The sequence below is a fragment of the Anopheles moucheti genome, chromosome 3, assembly GCF_943734755.1.
Source record: "Anopheles moucheti chromosome 3, idAnoMoucSN_F20_07, whole genome shotgun sequence".
NCBI classification, from domain to species: Eukaryota; Metazoa; Arthropoda; class Insecta; order Diptera; family Culicidae; genus Anopheles; species Anopheles moucheti.
Genome location: NC_069141.1, coordinates 81,999,586 through 82,016,193, shown reverse-complemented (window position 1 = coordinate 82,016,193; position 16,608 = coordinate 81,999,586). Strand labels below are relative to the sequence as shown.

At 41.9% G+C, this 16,608-nt stretch overlaps 4 protein-coding genes across 6 annotated transcripts in view; 2 read left to right on the top strand and 2 right to left on the bottom strand.

The window, feature by feature from the left end:
• Positions 1-1,494: 1,494 nt before the first annotated feature.
• Positions 1,495-2,375, bottom strand: LOC128304139 (protein TSSC4). The gene is made up of 2 exons (XM_053041282.1): positions 2,094-2,375; positions 1,495-2,011 (listed from the first exon to the last, which is right to left on the bottom strand). The coding sequence occupies exons 1-2, from the start codon at positions 2,343-2,345 to the stop codon at positions 1,574-1,576; spliced, it is 690 nt and encodes a 229-aa protein (XP_052897242.1). The 5' UTR covers positions 2,346-2,375; the 3' UTR covers positions 1,495-1,573.
• A 764-nt stretch (positions 2,376-3,139) lies between these two features.
• On the top strand, positions 3,140-3,787 carry LOC128300803 (small integral membrane protein 13). Its single transcript, XM_053037000.1, has 3 exons — positions 3,140-3,183; positions 3,248-3,457; positions 3,570-3,787. Exons 2-3 carry the CDS (start codon positions 3,379-3,381, stop codon positions 3,785-3,787), a joined length of 297 nt encoding a protein of 98 aa, XP_052892960.1. The 5' UTR covers positions 3,140-3,183; positions 3,248-3,378.
• A 67-nt stretch (positions 3,788-3,854) lies between these two features.
• Positions 3,855-4,564, top strand: LOC128300802 (N-alpha-acetyltransferase 11). The gene has a single exon (XM_053036999.1). It carries the CDS (start codon positions 3,855-3,857, stop codon positions 4,455-4,457), a length of 603 nt encoding a protein of 200 aa, XP_052892959.1. The 3' UTR covers positions 4,458-4,564.
• A 3,250-nt stretch (positions 4,565-7,814) lies between these two features.
• The window catches only part of LOC128302212 (breast cancer anti-estrogen resistance protein 1), a 108,359-nt gene continuing 99,565 nt past the window's right edge, over positions 7,815-16,608 (bottom strand). For all 3 annotated transcript variants that reach the window (XM_053038975.1, XM_053038976.1, XM_053038977.1), the window contains exons 4-6: positions 9,249-10,147; positions 8,932-9,092; positions 7,815-8,840 (exon numbers count right to left, since the gene is read on the bottom strand). In XM_053038975.1, coding sequence (XP_052894935.1) covers positions 7,912-8,840; positions 8,932-9,092; positions 9,249-10,147 — 1,989 coding nt within the window. In that variant the 3' untranslated portion in view covers positions 7,815-7,911. The remainder of the gene's footprint in view (positions 8,841-8,931; positions 9,093-9,248; positions 10,148-16,608) is intronic.

The window sequence follows — 16,608 nt, the reverse complement described above, 5'->3', positions numbered from 1 at the left end:
AGATTGCAGGCGATCTTGCTTCTTCACCCACCAAACAAGAAATAGAACGTCCGGTGCACTATAGCAGCTCTCTGCCGATTGTTCGCTTTCAGTGGAAATGTGAGCTTGTAGAAAAGAGGCAGAATTTGTACGCCAAAATCACTTCTTGCGAGAGAGAGAATAAAAGAAGAGAATGAGAGAACGAATGTGCGATCTCCGAACACAATCCGCGGCTACACTGCTCCAGTAGTGTGTACACGTGCAGGAAAAAAAAAAAAATAATTTCGAATGAAATATTAATTGTAAACTTACGAAGCAGATCTTTACTCATTAATTTCTTGCTATGTTTTTGTCAAATAAATCAAGCAGAATGCAGAAAGTGTTTGCTATATGTTCTGGATTGCATATGGTTACGTGTAGATAGTGCTAAAGCACCACAAAAAGAAAATATGAAATGTCGGAGCATATGATCGCACGCTCGCTCTCTTGTTTAGTTCTCATTGTGACAACAAAAGGTATGCAATGCAACACTAATTTTCCCGTTGGTCGTGAAAAATTTCTTCGAAAATTACCAGTTTTTGAATGTATAGTACCAGGAGAGCATCCACGGAAGAGGTAGCACCTGGTACTGCGCCGTAAGGTATGCAATGTTTATACACTAATTTTGCAACCAACTTTCCGCCGTAAGGTATGCAATGTTTATACACTAACTTTTCGTAAAAATTAGCTGTTTTCAGATTTCCGATACCAGGAGAGCATGTTTTTCAAGAGGTAACACCTGGTACCAGCCGAATACTAAGATGTTGCACAACACATGTTGCACAACACATGTTGCGCAACATATGTTGCACAGCATCTGACATGCAACATATGTCGCGCAACATATGTTGTGCAACATCTGGCATGCAACATCTTTCATGCAACAACTTGGGATTGCAACTACCGGGAAGCGCGTGATTTGCTCGGCTGGTACCAGGTGTTACCTCTTAAAAAACATGCTCTCCTGGTATCGGCAATCTGAAAACAGCTGGTTTGTATGGAAAGTTAGTGTTTAAACATTGCATACCCTTCGGCGGTTTTCGTGCAAATTTGCTGTTCTAGGTGCTACCTCTTCCGTGGATGCTCTCCTGGTACTATACATTCGGAAACTGGTAGTTCAAGTTCAAGATTCAAAGTAACGTTGAACAATGATGTACATATTTGTGCATATTTCATATTTACTACACTGAAATTGATCATTTAATTGCATGCTACAGTACGTTTTGTTATCAAGATTCATAACACAGTAAAGCTTTAAAAATGCGTAAGAATCGTAAGAGTTTTGTGCGTTAAATGCCATTACAGATGGAGTTGCATGGTAGTTCACGTATAATGAGAACAGATACAGCTCACCTGAAGGTGCAACTAATCTTACAACATCCAATATTCGTATCATTCCGATCTTGGTTTATCTCGATCCATAGTAGTGCTTTTAATTATCCACATAGTCAAAAAATTACTCATCGTATTAGAGGTTTAACTTATTTTATTTTCGCATGAAGATCTGGGTTACATTAGAACTAAAACTAAACACCTCGTTCCCTACTATAACATACTATTCCATTTCCGTTTGGATCTCTTCCTCTTCTTCAACCAGATGATCTAATTGCAATTCGGTACCCTTGCCATTACCGGTAGCAGGTTGCCGTGCATTCTTTGTTCGCTTTGCTCTTTTCGGATCTTTCTGTCCCACAACGTATTCGGGCATCAGCACTCTTCGACCATTGAACTGTGGTCTGTCCTCAACGGGCGTTTCCACCGGTTCGTCCGCTTCATTTAGCTGACCTCGTAGTCTTACGGATCGATTAAACCGAACTATCGATCTGCAGGCCTGAGTCGAAGAATGCTGCTGGTTTCCATCGTCCATTTCGTTTTCGGCCGCTTCACGCTGTTCTTCCATTTGTTTGAGAAAGGAAAATGCGGCCGCCATGTTGCTTCGATCGGACGTGTCCACATCCTCCAGCGAGTACTTGATCCATTTGTGCGGGTTACGCTTCGAGGAAAAATGAACGAGGACGATCTCAAGGGTATCAACGGTTTCCGTGGGAAGTGCGTTTTAACGCGAAGTTTGTTACCTTATAGTCCGGAAGATGGGCCGTAGATCTTTTTAAACACTGTCCGATCGGTGCGTTCGGTCGTTTGAAGATACTTTCTCGCCCTTGATATCTGTCGACACGGATCGGTTTTATTCGGCATTTGGACATCTGCACTGGACTGTAGTCCGCTTCTTTCACATTCTCCTGGTGTAGTATGGAATCGGCCGCAATGCTCTGTTCGGCTGTTTCCAATGACGAAAAAAGAAGGTTCTTTTTCTCCTCGAAACTCATATTTTCCGCAGTTCTGTTTTGTTTATGTTTTCCTCGTTCGCCTTGTAAGTTTTTGACAGCACAGAAATGATCTGTTGTGAAGAAGGCTGGTACATGTAGAAGCGCTAATCGCAAGTTTAAGCGCTACTGTCAACGAGATATACAAAAAAAAAACAATAAAAGAAGCAATTCTGCTCAAGTTCCACAGTAGTTTGATACATTTTTTGTGTAATCTTCATTTACTGCTCGATTATATTATGTATTCCCAGGAAATTTAGCTGTTTGGTACACAGAAAACATTCAAACTGTGCCCATGCAGCAGTAGCAAATGCCGCAGCTGTCAAACGGAAGCAGACTAGAGCGAGCGAAAAAAACACGGTCAGGAGGTAAGCTTTAATTTGGAAAATATTTGTATATCCTACAGTAAATGCTTCATTTTAGTTGCTCGAAGAGTTCTTGTGAAGTTGCCGAGTTCGTTGTGATTTACTTAGCTCAGTTCGTTATCAAATTTAGCTTGAATTAATTGTACCTGAAGTTTCTCAAAATACCTCGTTCCCGGCCTCGATACGGTGTTCAGTGCGTTCCTAGTTAGGCTTTTATCGTTCCAAAACAATAGCGAATGTTATCCTAGTACCGTAATTCCGTGTGTTAGTAATGGCACAAGTGCTGAATTCCTCGAGCACGCATAATATTTTGTAAAGAAGCACAAAATTTGCTTATTTTACAAACGTGCCTGGCGTGAGTCTATGCATGTTGTGTGCGGTTTGACGTTTCTTGAACTGTCATTCACGCAGGCACAGGCCTAGAGGACGATCATCCGCAACAAAAACTTCGTGCTTCCACATCAGACGAACAGAACGTACGCACTTTGCTGTTTGCAAACGCATTTGTTTTTCGAATAAGTTTCCTTTCTCCGTTCGAAGGTTTGTTTGTGTTTTGTGTATATGCCGTGGCGAAGGCGCAATAGCTTTGGTTTGTAGGGAATACATTGCCAACAAAGCATACATCCAGCTAGTGGAGGGTTCGTTTAATCTGCCCTTGGCAATGTGCAATCATGAATGTACAGGATGGTATTAATGCTGCCTTTTCGGTGCTCGTTTCGGTGCTAATAGTGATAGTGTTGGTTTGTTTAGGTTTGTGTTCCGTTCCTGTTATGCAGCACCGTTTTTGGAGCTACTTAAATTACGGTTATCATAAGTCCCGATTAATTAATTGTCTTCTCTGTTTTTTTGGAATAATTTGCAGGTTGGTATCTAGTCTGGAAGTTGTTTCTCTCTCGGTTCAAGCTGGTCCGCGAATTGCTTGGTATTGCTCAATCGAACGAACATTCGCCAGCACACGCCTTGGGCAAGGATTATTCGACCACGGGCAGTGCTGCCGGCGGTATTGCAAGTAGTAACAGCCATAGCAACTTAAACACCGATAATAGGACACGTTCGTCCCGCAAGGTGCGAAGAGATTAGTCGAAGCATAATAACTGTACCGTTTTGGAAGGGAAGACAAGCATACCGCTGTAACACAGACCTCAAGATGAATATTCGCTGTGCAAAGCCCGAAGATCTGATGAACATGCAGCACTGCAATCTGCTCTGTTTGCCGGAAAACTACCAGATGAAGTACTACTTCTATCACGGTCTCACATGGCCCCAGGTTAGTTATGTGGCGGAGGATGATAAGGGTAACATCGTTGGTTACGTGCTGGCAAAGATGGAGGAACCGGAACCGGGTGAGGAGAGCACGCACGGGCACATTACGTCGCTAGCGGTTAAACGCTCGTACCGTAGGCTAGGCCTTGCGCAGAAGCTAATGAACCAAGCGTCCAAAGCGATGGTGGAATGTTTTAACGCCCAGTACGTGTCACTGCATGTGCGCAAATCGAATCGCGCCGCACTGAATCTGTACACCAACTCGCTCGGATTTAAGATTTTGGAGATTGAGCCGAAGTACTACGCCGATGGGGAGGATGCATATTCGATGCGTCGTGACCTTTCCGAGCTGGTTAACAGTGGATCGAACGAGCGACCACCAACGGAACGAAATGCGATCACCGATGGGGAAGAGCGAGTGATAACGAATCATGGCAAGGTGGCAGGTGGTGGGCCTCATGCCGGTCACGACGGACATTGTTGCTAGCGCTATTTTCTGGTGTGTACGTGTGTGTGTGGTGGATTAGCTTTTTAGGGGGCTAGAAACAAGAAGAATTAAATTCATGATGGGAAAAGCTTCTTTTTCCCTTCTTAGCTTGAAAGTTGGTTTATTTTTTTAAGGAAAGAACGCAAACACATTTCAGCATACACGATATCGCCAACAATGTTATAGCAAAACTACTATGAAAATTGGTTCGTTTGTACATGGAGAACCTTATGGAAAGAAAGCGTGGCATCGCTCTCACTTGCGCTAGCGATCGTTCTCACGAGTTTGATTGCATGCGATAGTGATGAGCAATGTATTAGAAGATCGTCTGTCACGCTCAATGATAACATGCGAGAACTAAACAGTGCTCACTGGAGGGGAATTGATGTCATCTCCTAAAAACCATGCTCTCTTGGTATCCGAAATCGAAAATCGGTTCGATTGTATGGAATTTTGAATCAGCCGACGGAGTTTGAGATTCACGCGTTCAAAAATTGCACCAGAGCTGCGTTTCATGTAACAAGAGAGCATCCAAATCAAGAGGTGATATTTAACCGGATGATCATCCACTGCAGGGTTGCTTGGTATCAAATGTTAGCACAACGATTTAAAGAAATTGCATTATAATTTTGTGTGGATTTTAAGTGAGAATGTAGCGTATTTAAGTGAAACTAATAGTATTATTTTTTAACATATTATTAGTTTTATTTTTGTAACTAAACATTAAATATAAGTATGAAATATCACGATCATGTGGGGTCTACGATTGTTGAGGATAAAACATCATCCGCTCTTTAGTGGTGTTATTAGCCAATAAAACTTGCATTCTTTTACTATTATTATTAAAAACGTACAGACAATAAAATAGTTAGCTGATTACGAATTGCAATAACCCTGTAACAGTTCTGCTATAACGGTACTTCTCCTGTATGTTATTATCGTGTGCGTGCTTATCAGTACATGGGGAATCTTAGGGGAAGAATGCGTGTCATCTATCTCACTTGCACTAGCGATCGCTCTCACGAGTTTGATGGTATGCGCAGTGGTGTTAGCCAATGTATTAGAGGGTCGTCTGCCACGCTCGCTGGAGGGGAATTGATGTCACCTCTCATGATGTCATGCTCTCTTGGTGTCCGAAATCGAAAATCGGTTCGTTTGTATGGAATTTCGCATCTGCCGACGGAAAGTTTGAGATTCACGCGTACAAAAATTGCACCAGAGCTGCGTTTCATGTAACAAGAGAGCATCCAAATCAGGAGATGATATTTAACCGGATGACTACAGGGTGATTGAAATGAAACGTTTTCAAAAATTTGCATTTTAATTTTGTGTGGATATTAAGTGCGTATTATTTGTTGCATGTTTGTAAACTATCATACTATCATGCTATCTTGTACTTAGCTGCCGATAAATTGATTAATGAATGCTGATGGTGTATTTGGTTCTATTCGAGTGGTTTTATTTAAATTTTAAGAGTATTCACTGTTTTGACAATTGTCTCACCAATGAATGGTCTGAAAAATCGTGCAATAGAAGATTGGTTATTTTTCAACATATTTTTGAAGTTTTATTTTTGTAACTAAACATTCAATATAAGTATGAAAGATCACGATCATGTGGGGTCTACGATTGTTGAGGATAAAACATCATCCGTCCTTAATGGTGTTATTAGCCAATAAATCTTGTATTCTTTTACTAGTATCATTAAAAACTTAAAAATAATAAAATAGTTAGCTGATTGCGGATTGTAATAACCACCTTGTAACAGTTCCCCTGTATGGAATGAACCTTATGGAAAGAAGGCGTGGCATCGCTCTCACTTGCACTAGCGATCGTTCTCACGCAGGAGGGGAATTGATGTCACCTCTCATGATGTCATGCTCTCTTGGTGTCGAAAATCTGAAAACAGCTGGTTTTGTATGGAATTTCGTACTAGCCGACGGAAAGTTTGAGCGCGTTGAAGGGGATGTTTTCCGTTTCATCCATCTTCCTTGTGGTGGGCGCGTGTATATGTGAGGGATTAGCTTATTAGGGGGCTAGAAACAAGAAAAATTAAATTCACGACGGGAAAAGCGGATTTTTCCCTTTTTAGCCTGAAAGTTTGGTTTATTTTTTTAAGGAAAGAACACAAACACATTCCAGCTTTTCATTCGGATCGCCTTAGAGCCGCCGATATCGATGTGATTTATTGTGAATAATTTACGTTACTGAATACTTTTGTCCCCGTACATTCGTTCAAAGCCCATTTACTTTCGCGTGCTTCACATCTTACTGGACATTGTTGTTGAGCTGGTTCGTTGATTCCGATTGCGAACGATTTCCAATGCATTTTTCTTTTCAATTTCACATAAATCGTGCCCAAAAGCGAGCGATGTAGGCGCCTTGTTGAATTGTGAGTTTTGTTTGAATGTAATACGTTATTTAAGTATTTTTGTTCAATTTTGTTGCCGTGTAGGGCTTGTGGGTTTTCCTGTTCGTTACGATCGGAACCGTTTCCTTTTTTGGCTACATTTTTAGCCCCTTTTTATAGGCTGGGTTTTAGCTTTAAGGGAAGTTAAGCAAACATTCATTTTTAATACGTTGAAAGGATGCTGGAGCAGTGGGGAAAACTGAAGAAAACAGACATTCATCACTTTACGTAGTTCGGGGTTCTTTTGTGGCGATTAAAACACTAACGGGTTTAGCTTACATTTAAAGGGACAAGAATACTCTTCTACGTAATTTCTCGCTGCCTTGGCGGAATAGTGATACACGGATATTTAGATGAGGGACTTTCGATCCGGGACCTTCACGCGTTGTGCTGTGGGATTTGTTTGCATAATTTTGTTTAATGCAGAAATTTAGCCATTTTATACGCCATTTGTTTCATTTCACGCCCGCATTTGTCTTTCAAAGGATTCGCCCTCTTTTAGGGTCTTTTGAGCATGGAACACAAATTTATCTCGTATTACGTCCAAATTCCAGTTTTGTCAAAGAAAATACAAATAAAGCCAAATAAGCCACAGCTTAAAGTATATCGATCAATTTGTTTGAAAGTAATACAATATAATTTTTCGAATCGAAATCGAACCCTATTTGTTGCTACTTAAATGAATAAATTGTAAAATTAAGTTGTACAATATTTACAACGTAAGTAAATTACAACCTCCACTACACATTTATGGAGTGGACGAAGGATGGCATGGTCGTAAAACACAAAGTTTTAGGTGTTTTGTTGTGTTGTGGAAAAAATCCTTCCGGGGAGGGATTTCAGATGGATTGACTTGTTTTTGGCATTTTATCGATAAGAACTGCTCGCTGTGGATGTGTTTTCTCCATCAGCCAGCATGCCCTACTACTACTCTTCATTGAAAACGGTACAAAATAAGAACATGAGATCGCTACTTTGCCTGTCTTATTCTCGTCTTTTTTTTCGAAAATCTCCTCTCGTCTATATCTAAGGAACGCTTTTGTTCTACTGCTGGACTGCTTCCAGCATCGCAATCTTCAAATCGCTCGCCAGGTGCGATATGTCCACCACTGAATCCACCATCTCCTGCACCGCGGTAACGCTCGGGAAATTTTGGGCCGCCTTCTTCGTCTTTGCAACACACGTTTTCAGCGCCTCGGACAGTGCATCTGCACAGGAGAGAACGCGCGTTTTGATACACTCCCGCGACACGTTCCGGTGCACGATGTCACCAATGTTGACGAGATTATGTGCACTGAGCACTACGAACTTGCCATAAGCTAGGAAAAATTTCGGTGGTTGATTATGCTCGACCGTTTGAAGGAACGCATCGATCGCCTGCGTCAAATAACCCATGTGCGTGACGGTCTGGGAGGCGTAGTACACCAGTACCGATTTGTCGTTCGGATCGAGCGCTGCTTCCGGTCGCTCCGATACACTAGCGGCTGCCGCATCCGCCGCATTACGTACGACATTTTCGAAGTTTTTCTTCAGATCGTTTGGTAGCGCGTCCCTTATTTCGGCGTTTGTCCGTGCGGATGCTTCCTTCGATTCTAGACTAACGTAATCGTAGTCTTCGGGCCATTCGCCTCCGGTCGCACCGCCGGATACGGATTTTCCCGCACCGGTGGGGGTCTGTGGGGTTGTCGGTGCGGACGTCTGTGGAGTCGAGGGTGAACGTTTGAAGAGTAGTGTTGCATTACCCTGAATGAACGATGCCGTTTGGCGTACATCTTCGGTGAGCGTTTGCGCGCACGCGATCAGCTGATCGAGACTGTCCGGTGGTAGCTGTTGCTGCAGTTTCTGCGTTGCTTCCGGGCGCTGTAGCGTAACCAGGGTCCAGCCCTGGGCATCCAGATTTTGCGACGCTTCGTGCACGAGCTTATCTGCATCGCGCAGTGCTTTCACGAGGGGTTTCAATTTTTGTGCTAAGCCTGTCGGAAGAGAAGGAGAGAGAGAGGGAAGGCATTAAAATATGTTTGTTGATCTATTTTATTGCCGGTGAGAGATTAAGCGACTCTTTACCTTTGTCTTCTGCTTTGGTTGCATTGCCGAGAGCACCATCGCCAAATTCGGCCAGATCGTGCAGTGCCGTCCGAAGGCGTACGGCAGCCAGCTTGAGGTCCATCAGTATTGGATCGAGCTTTTCCTTTACCCTCCAGTTGGGCGATACAAATGAAAGTAACCTAAAACAACAGAAACAGATTTTTTAGTATCGTAAAAAATCACTATCCCAGCAGGTTTCATTCTGAATAAGCCTAAATGTATGCATCATGATATGTGCGCCACACTCGAAAACGCCCAAATGTATGCAATATGTTAAAAAAAAAATAGTTTTTTACCTAGTAACGGCCGTTGTAGCCTCGTTTTGCAGTCTCGCGAGTGTTTCCAGCGCGGAGGACAACTCCAACGGAAGTTCCTTCGGTGCGGTCGGTGCCATTTGTTGCTGGTGCAGCTTTGCCGACACATATCCCGACCCATTTGCTCCGCCGTGCATGTGTGACGGTGGTACATCGTACGTGGACATGCTGCTAAACGATGACATCGACATCGAATGATGGCTGGAGGTGAAGCTGGGGGTTCCGGGTGGTGGACCGGCACCTCCCGCTCCGGGTGGCGGTGGTGTCGATCGAACCGAAACAGGATTACGCCGCGGTACATCGTAGTCGGGCATGTTTATCAACGAGGAACGATTCGAGGAGGACAAACTAAAGCTGTCCGACGTTAGCAGTGACGAGTTGGAACTGCTCGGTGTCAGGTGTTGCTGCTGGGAAAGCAGTGGTCGCGGTACATCGTACGATTCCTCCATCCGATAGCCGCCGGCAAGATGTGGATACTGCTGGTGAAGATGGTGATGATAGCCGGCCGGGATGTGGGGATGTGGGAAACTTAGCGACGACGAAGGGGACGATAGGGATGACGGTGTGTTCGGGTGTGGATAGTGTAGATGGGCTAGCGGAGGATGCGCAGCACCACCGTACGGAAGGGATGGCGTCCGACTCCAGGACGTCCGATGATGGGGATGATGTGGATCGTATCCCGTCCCCGGTGTGGTGGGCGGTCCACCGTGTCCGATGGGAACGGCCGACTTTGGAACGTCGTACGTATCGAGCGCGTCGGCCGATGCCGAATGTTGGTGCTGTTGCTGTTGCTGATGGTAGCTGCCGGTGGATACGCGCGCCGATGACGGTGGCAACAGATCATACAGATAAACGTCGCCACATTTCTGCGGTGTTAGTACCTGCCGCGAATGCAAAAAGAAACAGAAAATCGAGAGTTAGACAAGCGAACGATCGTGACGATACAAATGAAAGAGAAACCAAACGACTGATACCGATCGGGAGTTGTAACCTGACCCAGGAGAACGTGCTGCTTTTTGATATTCAATTGTTTCCAGCTGAATCACGTTTTTTTTTTTGGCAAATTGAAGAGTACAATTCAACATTCATTAGACAATAAAACGATGGTTCTTTTAGTGGCAAAATCGTGCTGAATGCTAAAGAAGGCCATTATCCATCACTTTCAACTACTTAGCAGCAGTGAAGGTTGTAAACCCTGTTATTTAATCGCTTCATCTCGTTCGATGCATTTGTCTTTTAGGAATTGAATTTAAACGAAAAAAAAGAATGATTAAATAGTGTTTAAATGAGCAAAACTATCGAAAAGAGTTTATGTATTCAATGCAAGTTGACGGAAGAGTAAGTGCATTAAAGGATTTCCTAGTGTTAGCATGAAACTGTCGTACCTAATTGTGCAGTGATAGAGAGTAAATATGGTTTTGTTTATGTACTTAATTTTTCTCTTGTTTACCTCTTTTATTTCCAAAAAACTCTCTTAATCAACCACGCAAACTCTGCATGTCCGCTTCGTTCATTACCATTTAATTTGAATTATTTTCCTCAGTCATTTGATGCCGCTCACTACACTCTCCGCTATATGGAGTAGCTCTTTTTCTTTTTTCCACATTTTCCCAATACAAACACACTCTACAGACTGCAGGCAACAGAAGGATGGGAAATAAATCAATTCTTCCAAAGTCTGTCACAACCAGCACACCAGTTGTTGTTTGGTTCCTTGAGGACAGTGAAATGAATTTTCCCTTTCTCCTAATACTTTCAAGCTAGATTCACAGTTTACTTACAGTTTTACTTAATGCATTATAATGTTACTAGTTGTGATCCCACGCTGATAAGGCAAACTTTATCTAGTCTTTTCTCTGTTAGTACAAATTCTACAAACTACAAAACTTGGGAAAGTAAATGTTTTTGCAACCCCACTTCACACGGGACGAAATTTTTCGTAGTTTTCACACACTGCTTCCGGGAACGGCAACTACGATAATGGAACCGACGGCGTCGTTTACACACACTCTCGGTGCTGTGTTATCTAGAAAAAGGGTCCTTTTCAAATGAATCACTTCTCTCGTTCCAACCTTCTCGATTCCGTGCGTACAACAACGAGGGTTCCATTTATTCTTGCTCTCACACATCGAGACAGCACAACGAAAATGGGGGGTGAGAAAAACTCCTTGGATACGGGAAAATGTCGCGCGCCGGCGCACTACATTTGTGCGGTGTTTTTTTTTTAATAAGAGCAATCTTGATGAGAAATGTTATATTTTTACAATTATTGAAATAGTTTAAAAATTAAGGACGATTGTTTAAATAAACCGCTTAAAAAATTAAAAACCGATTTAAAATGCGGTTCAATAGTAAATGATCACGAAATGAATACTAATGGGCTGATGGTGGCGCCATCTATATGTGAGTAACGTTGGTAAGCACTTTTAAATTTCGAAACGGTTTTAACAATACGTGTTTGAATTAGAAAATATGCTTCACTTTCAAACTCTTGCAAAGTTTTTAAACAAGTTTTCATTAAAATCAGAAAAAAACAACTTTTTAGGTGGCGATTTGTGCTCAAAATAATGCAATGACTGGAATACGCTCTGGTGGTATTACAAATTATCCACTTAATCTATGCTCCAGATGGGTGGTACATATGATACCCCAAATCGTACCCACCCGAAAGGATAAGCATAATTGCAGGAATGTGTTTATTGTGTTTCCATTTTCCCTTTCCTAAGGCTTCGCGCGCTCGGAAGGATGAATGGATTATGGCGCAAAGTTTATTCATGGTTGGAGTGTAAAATAATGAAACTGTTTGCAGCTGCAGTTACTTTACGTACAACACTCGTGACTGTGTGCAGTATCTTTACATTTTTTTTCCAGTACTTTGCTAGTCTTAAACGCCACAGTGTGTCAGCCAGGGACAGTCGGGATGGAGTTGCTGGGGCTCGTATCTCATTTTCGTCTGGTTGCAGTCTAGCCACTTGAGTGCAGCCTTTTTTCATTCCTTTCGCAAACTGTTTCACATTTCTTTGCACCATGCACCCATGGTGGGATGCCGGTACGGTTAGCTGGCTAAGTTCCATAATGTTACCGCCGTGCCGTGCCGCATTATCGGTAACGGTTGCTCCGACGTGAAAAAGACACGTGTCCTTTTTGTGTGTTACGCCCCATTTGCCCTCACACGGTATGATGGAGCAGCACTTGGAAGCCACTTGCTTTCACAGATTTCGCATGGGTTGGGTGGAATGTTTTGTTTTCGGTGTTTCTTTTGCGTTTTGGCATCCTGTGGCATTAACCGGTCCGGAAAGTGCATCAGACGGGTGATGCAATCGATGAATAAGAAAGAAAAACACGACGTGTGGAGAAGATGTTGGAAAATGGCATCACTTTTCATGGCAGTTGATGGTGTTCGCCACGCTGACAGCAGTGACAACAGCAGCGCAATCCTTTCTCGCTTCATTCGTTGGATTTTTTTTATGGAAAATTTAATAAAAAGTCCTTTGTTTTGTATTTTGTTTCGTTTTGAAATAAAAATGAAACGAAACATAATGAATGCATTTGTTAATTGAGGACGAAATATAAATTATTTTTTCCAAAATTGTTGTTTTTGGTATGTGTTGCCCCTGTGTGTAGGCATTCAGGATACGGTATACTAAGTCTAGCTTTTACATGCAATTGTGGTCCGAATTTATAATGCGAAAGGACAAGTAACATTATTGTTTTAACAAATAAAACTTTTTAAAGATAACTCTATGCCCTTTACTACTCGAACTGTTGGGAAAATATTCAGAATTGAACGACAACCAAAAAACAAAGCTGAAGAATAGATGGGAAAGAAAATCACCACATTCGTTATTGCTATCAGAAAATGAACTTAAATGAAGCCCACATCCCGGGGAGCAGTAACTGTGGCGAGTTGATTTATTTCGCTATTAAATTTCTTCCACCGAACCCAGTGCTTTTAGTTCTGCTAAATCTTTCGTAAACAGACTCACTAACAACACATCGATTTACTACCGCTGCTGTTGCTGCTGCTACTACTCCATGCCTGTTACCGCTGGCAACTAATACAGTTGCCCGTCTACAGACGATTGCTTTTACGACACATTCCTACGGACGGATTAGAAAAGTGTTGTTGACTAGCGATGCGTTTATGTTGCTTCTGGTCGGATTGTTTTTACGACGCATTCAGGACGGAAACCGTCGCTATACAACGGCACAAAAGGCTACTACCACACACTACTGGCAGCGTTGGGGATGGTTCAAACACCGGGAGAAAAAGCATCACAAAGCCGCTTTTCTCTTCCGACTCAATTCATCCACTACTGTGTGCCGCGGTGTGTCCTCTTTGTCAGTGTGTGTTTATGCTTTCCTTATTTTTATGCTCTCCACTCCTCGGGCATCCTCCTGCACATACAGATTCACTTCATCAATGATTTATTTACGAAGTTTGTTTTTTTTTATACATTTCCTTCAGTTTGTACGCGAAATTCATCGCAATTGCGTTACCATTGCCGACAAATCCGGACGGATTTCGCGTACTTTTTTATTCGTTTGGCATTGTGACACATTTTTTACGCTTTATGATATGATGGCGGGTTCCAACACAAAAACAAAAGAGTCCTGCCTGCCAACCAGACACATTTCACGAATCCCGGAAAGCTGTCATATCTTGTGCCGAGTAGGCACAATCGCCGATTGGGTTCACTTTTTTCCGACCGACTAGTTTGAAAACGCACAAAGGTTACGCTCTAAATGGTAGTTCAAAAATTCTGCGCTAAAACGGATGGTGCACCTAGTTATTTATACAACGAGAAGCAACAAAAAATGCTTGCCTTCATTGCACAGCGTTTTGGTACTGATTTAGTGTGCAATATATTTGGTAAATAGATATTTGCATAATATACAAACATAGTACATTTTTTTCCTTCCACTTTAATACGGCGATAAAGGTACAATTTACGACAACATATTTTGGAATCGAGTCCCGTGTGTTTTCAATACAACTTCACACACAATAGCTAACATACGATCTTCTTCGAACCATCGCGTAACATACTCCACATATCCGGAGGGAATTTAGCTCGATGCAGGAGCATTTTGGAGGACTCGTTTAGGGTTAAAGGGCCACCTTTATGGTTTTGCTCATGTTTTCCATAAAGCACACTCCCTGCTCTTCCATACTGCCAGCTTCCAATAACGGTTCCGTACCGAGACACGACACTACGGCGCAATTCCCATTGAAATGAGCACAACGGCACAAAAAGGGTTTTCATCAAAAAGGATTCATCCAGGGAAAATGAGCGCAACTGTTCGTGGAAAACGGGAAACGGTAAGCGTGCACGGCACCGGGAGGAGTCGGTGCCGTATCATTATAATTTCATTATTACATCGTGCCAAGGATTCATCAAACTGTGGCGTAACGAAGTGGTGAGTAGAAGCTAATGTTTTCCGGTTGCTTGCGTTTGATGAACAGTGGGATTCGGAAAATGCGCTTCTTCAGCAAGGGAGAAGCAATGAAGAGATAATAATACAGGGAGTTAGCAGACAAAACTTGCATCAAGTCGTGCATTGCAAATCCTTCCACAATACAGCGCAAAGTGGTTTGAGAGAAAACAACAGCTGCGTGAAAGAAAAAGGTTCTAAACGTTCGAATATATTTATCTACCAAGACCTTTTTAAATGGTTAAAATACTTTTAATTGACAAACCCCTAATGCTTGATGCAACGTTGCAGAAATTAGTATTATTGAGTATAGTCCTGAAAGTCTTCAATTTTTCTACCAATCGTTACCAAACTTACTGATTTTATAACATTTTCTAGTAAGAAACTTAAATGTGCAATTCAATTTTGTCCGCAAATTGTGCGCATCATGTTTACTAATTAGACGATCTACGACTAAACTAAACTATTAACCACACTAAGTACTGGTTTTCACAGGACTTTCGAATAAGCAAATAATGAGGTTAGACAGTAATTTTCCAACATAATTCGAGTTTTTATACGACTACTTTAGGATAAGTGAAGAATTCCATTCACACTTGAAAGAAAGAAGTTGATTTCCAAGATTGTAATCAAAATACATTCTCGTTGCACTAGCAGCATGATCATCAATCTCGCTCACCGAATGGAAGTCAAATAAAGCACAGCATCGGTATAATGAGACTATCGACAGAAAAAAAGAGCTCCAACTACTTCGCATCATCTATCAGAAGCTATCTTTCAATCACCGGAATCTAATCGGGTTTTCACTACTGACAGATCGTTCTGTTGAATTTCCACTCAGCGCCATCGATTTCGAACCGAGACGGGGGCTATTCGTCAATTTGATTACATCCGTCTGTGTACGGAGGATGGAAACTCCTGCAGGAAGTATGAACTACACGACTGCACTGCAGGAGACATGTCTAATAAATTAGATAACGAACTGCTGTGGTTGCGAGTGTATCATCTGCCATTTTATCGTTTTTTCCTGATTTATTTATCATTCAAGTGTAGTTAGAGCAGACGTACAGTAACCTAGACGCATATTTAGCCATTTTCATTTAAATTCGGCAAAGCAAATCATAAGCTTAAACTAACATAACATATTCGAAGCACAAACAAATTGTCTATTTGGTGTCACAATCCAAAAATCCTGGATGAAGATATTAGAATGGTGACCTCACATTTGCAACCTCACAGCGAAACGTGTTTGGTAAGAAAATTCAACAATCCTAAACTGCAGAACTTGTGCTTATCCCACTCGATGCCGATATAAATCACGTTTCGCGGTGCAATTTCGTATGCAGCACAAACTATCTTAGAAGGTGTACCATTTTTATTGGAAAACACCGTGAACCGGAACGAACCAAACCGATACCGCAAATCGTTTTATATGGTTTTTGTTTTTGGTGCAAGCGATATTGTTCATGGCAGGAAGAGCAATATTTCAGCGTGTGGAAGAATAAGGATTTTCCGGTGAAGATTCTGGCCAAGGAAGGATATGCTTTGTATGCGGTAATGATATTCGAAATAATGATTTATGTGCAATCCGTTGTTTATGTTGCGCTAAACGATATTAAATATTTCCAAAATGGGAGTTTTCGTTTAATAAAATCTCACTTAAAAATGCATTTATTCTGCCACAGTTGTTGCTGCTAAACTCTCCACTAAAATTATATTTTTATAATTTTGTTTCAGAGATGCATTTGATTCGCTACAAACAGCCGACAGTAATACAACAGTTTGAGGTTATAAACGATGAAAAACTTTATCAATTTCTCGACCATTTTTTAAAATATTCTTCACAAAATGCATCAAAGCGCAGAAACAAAAAAAAAGCAGACTAAATAACTCTTATTGCGTTTTT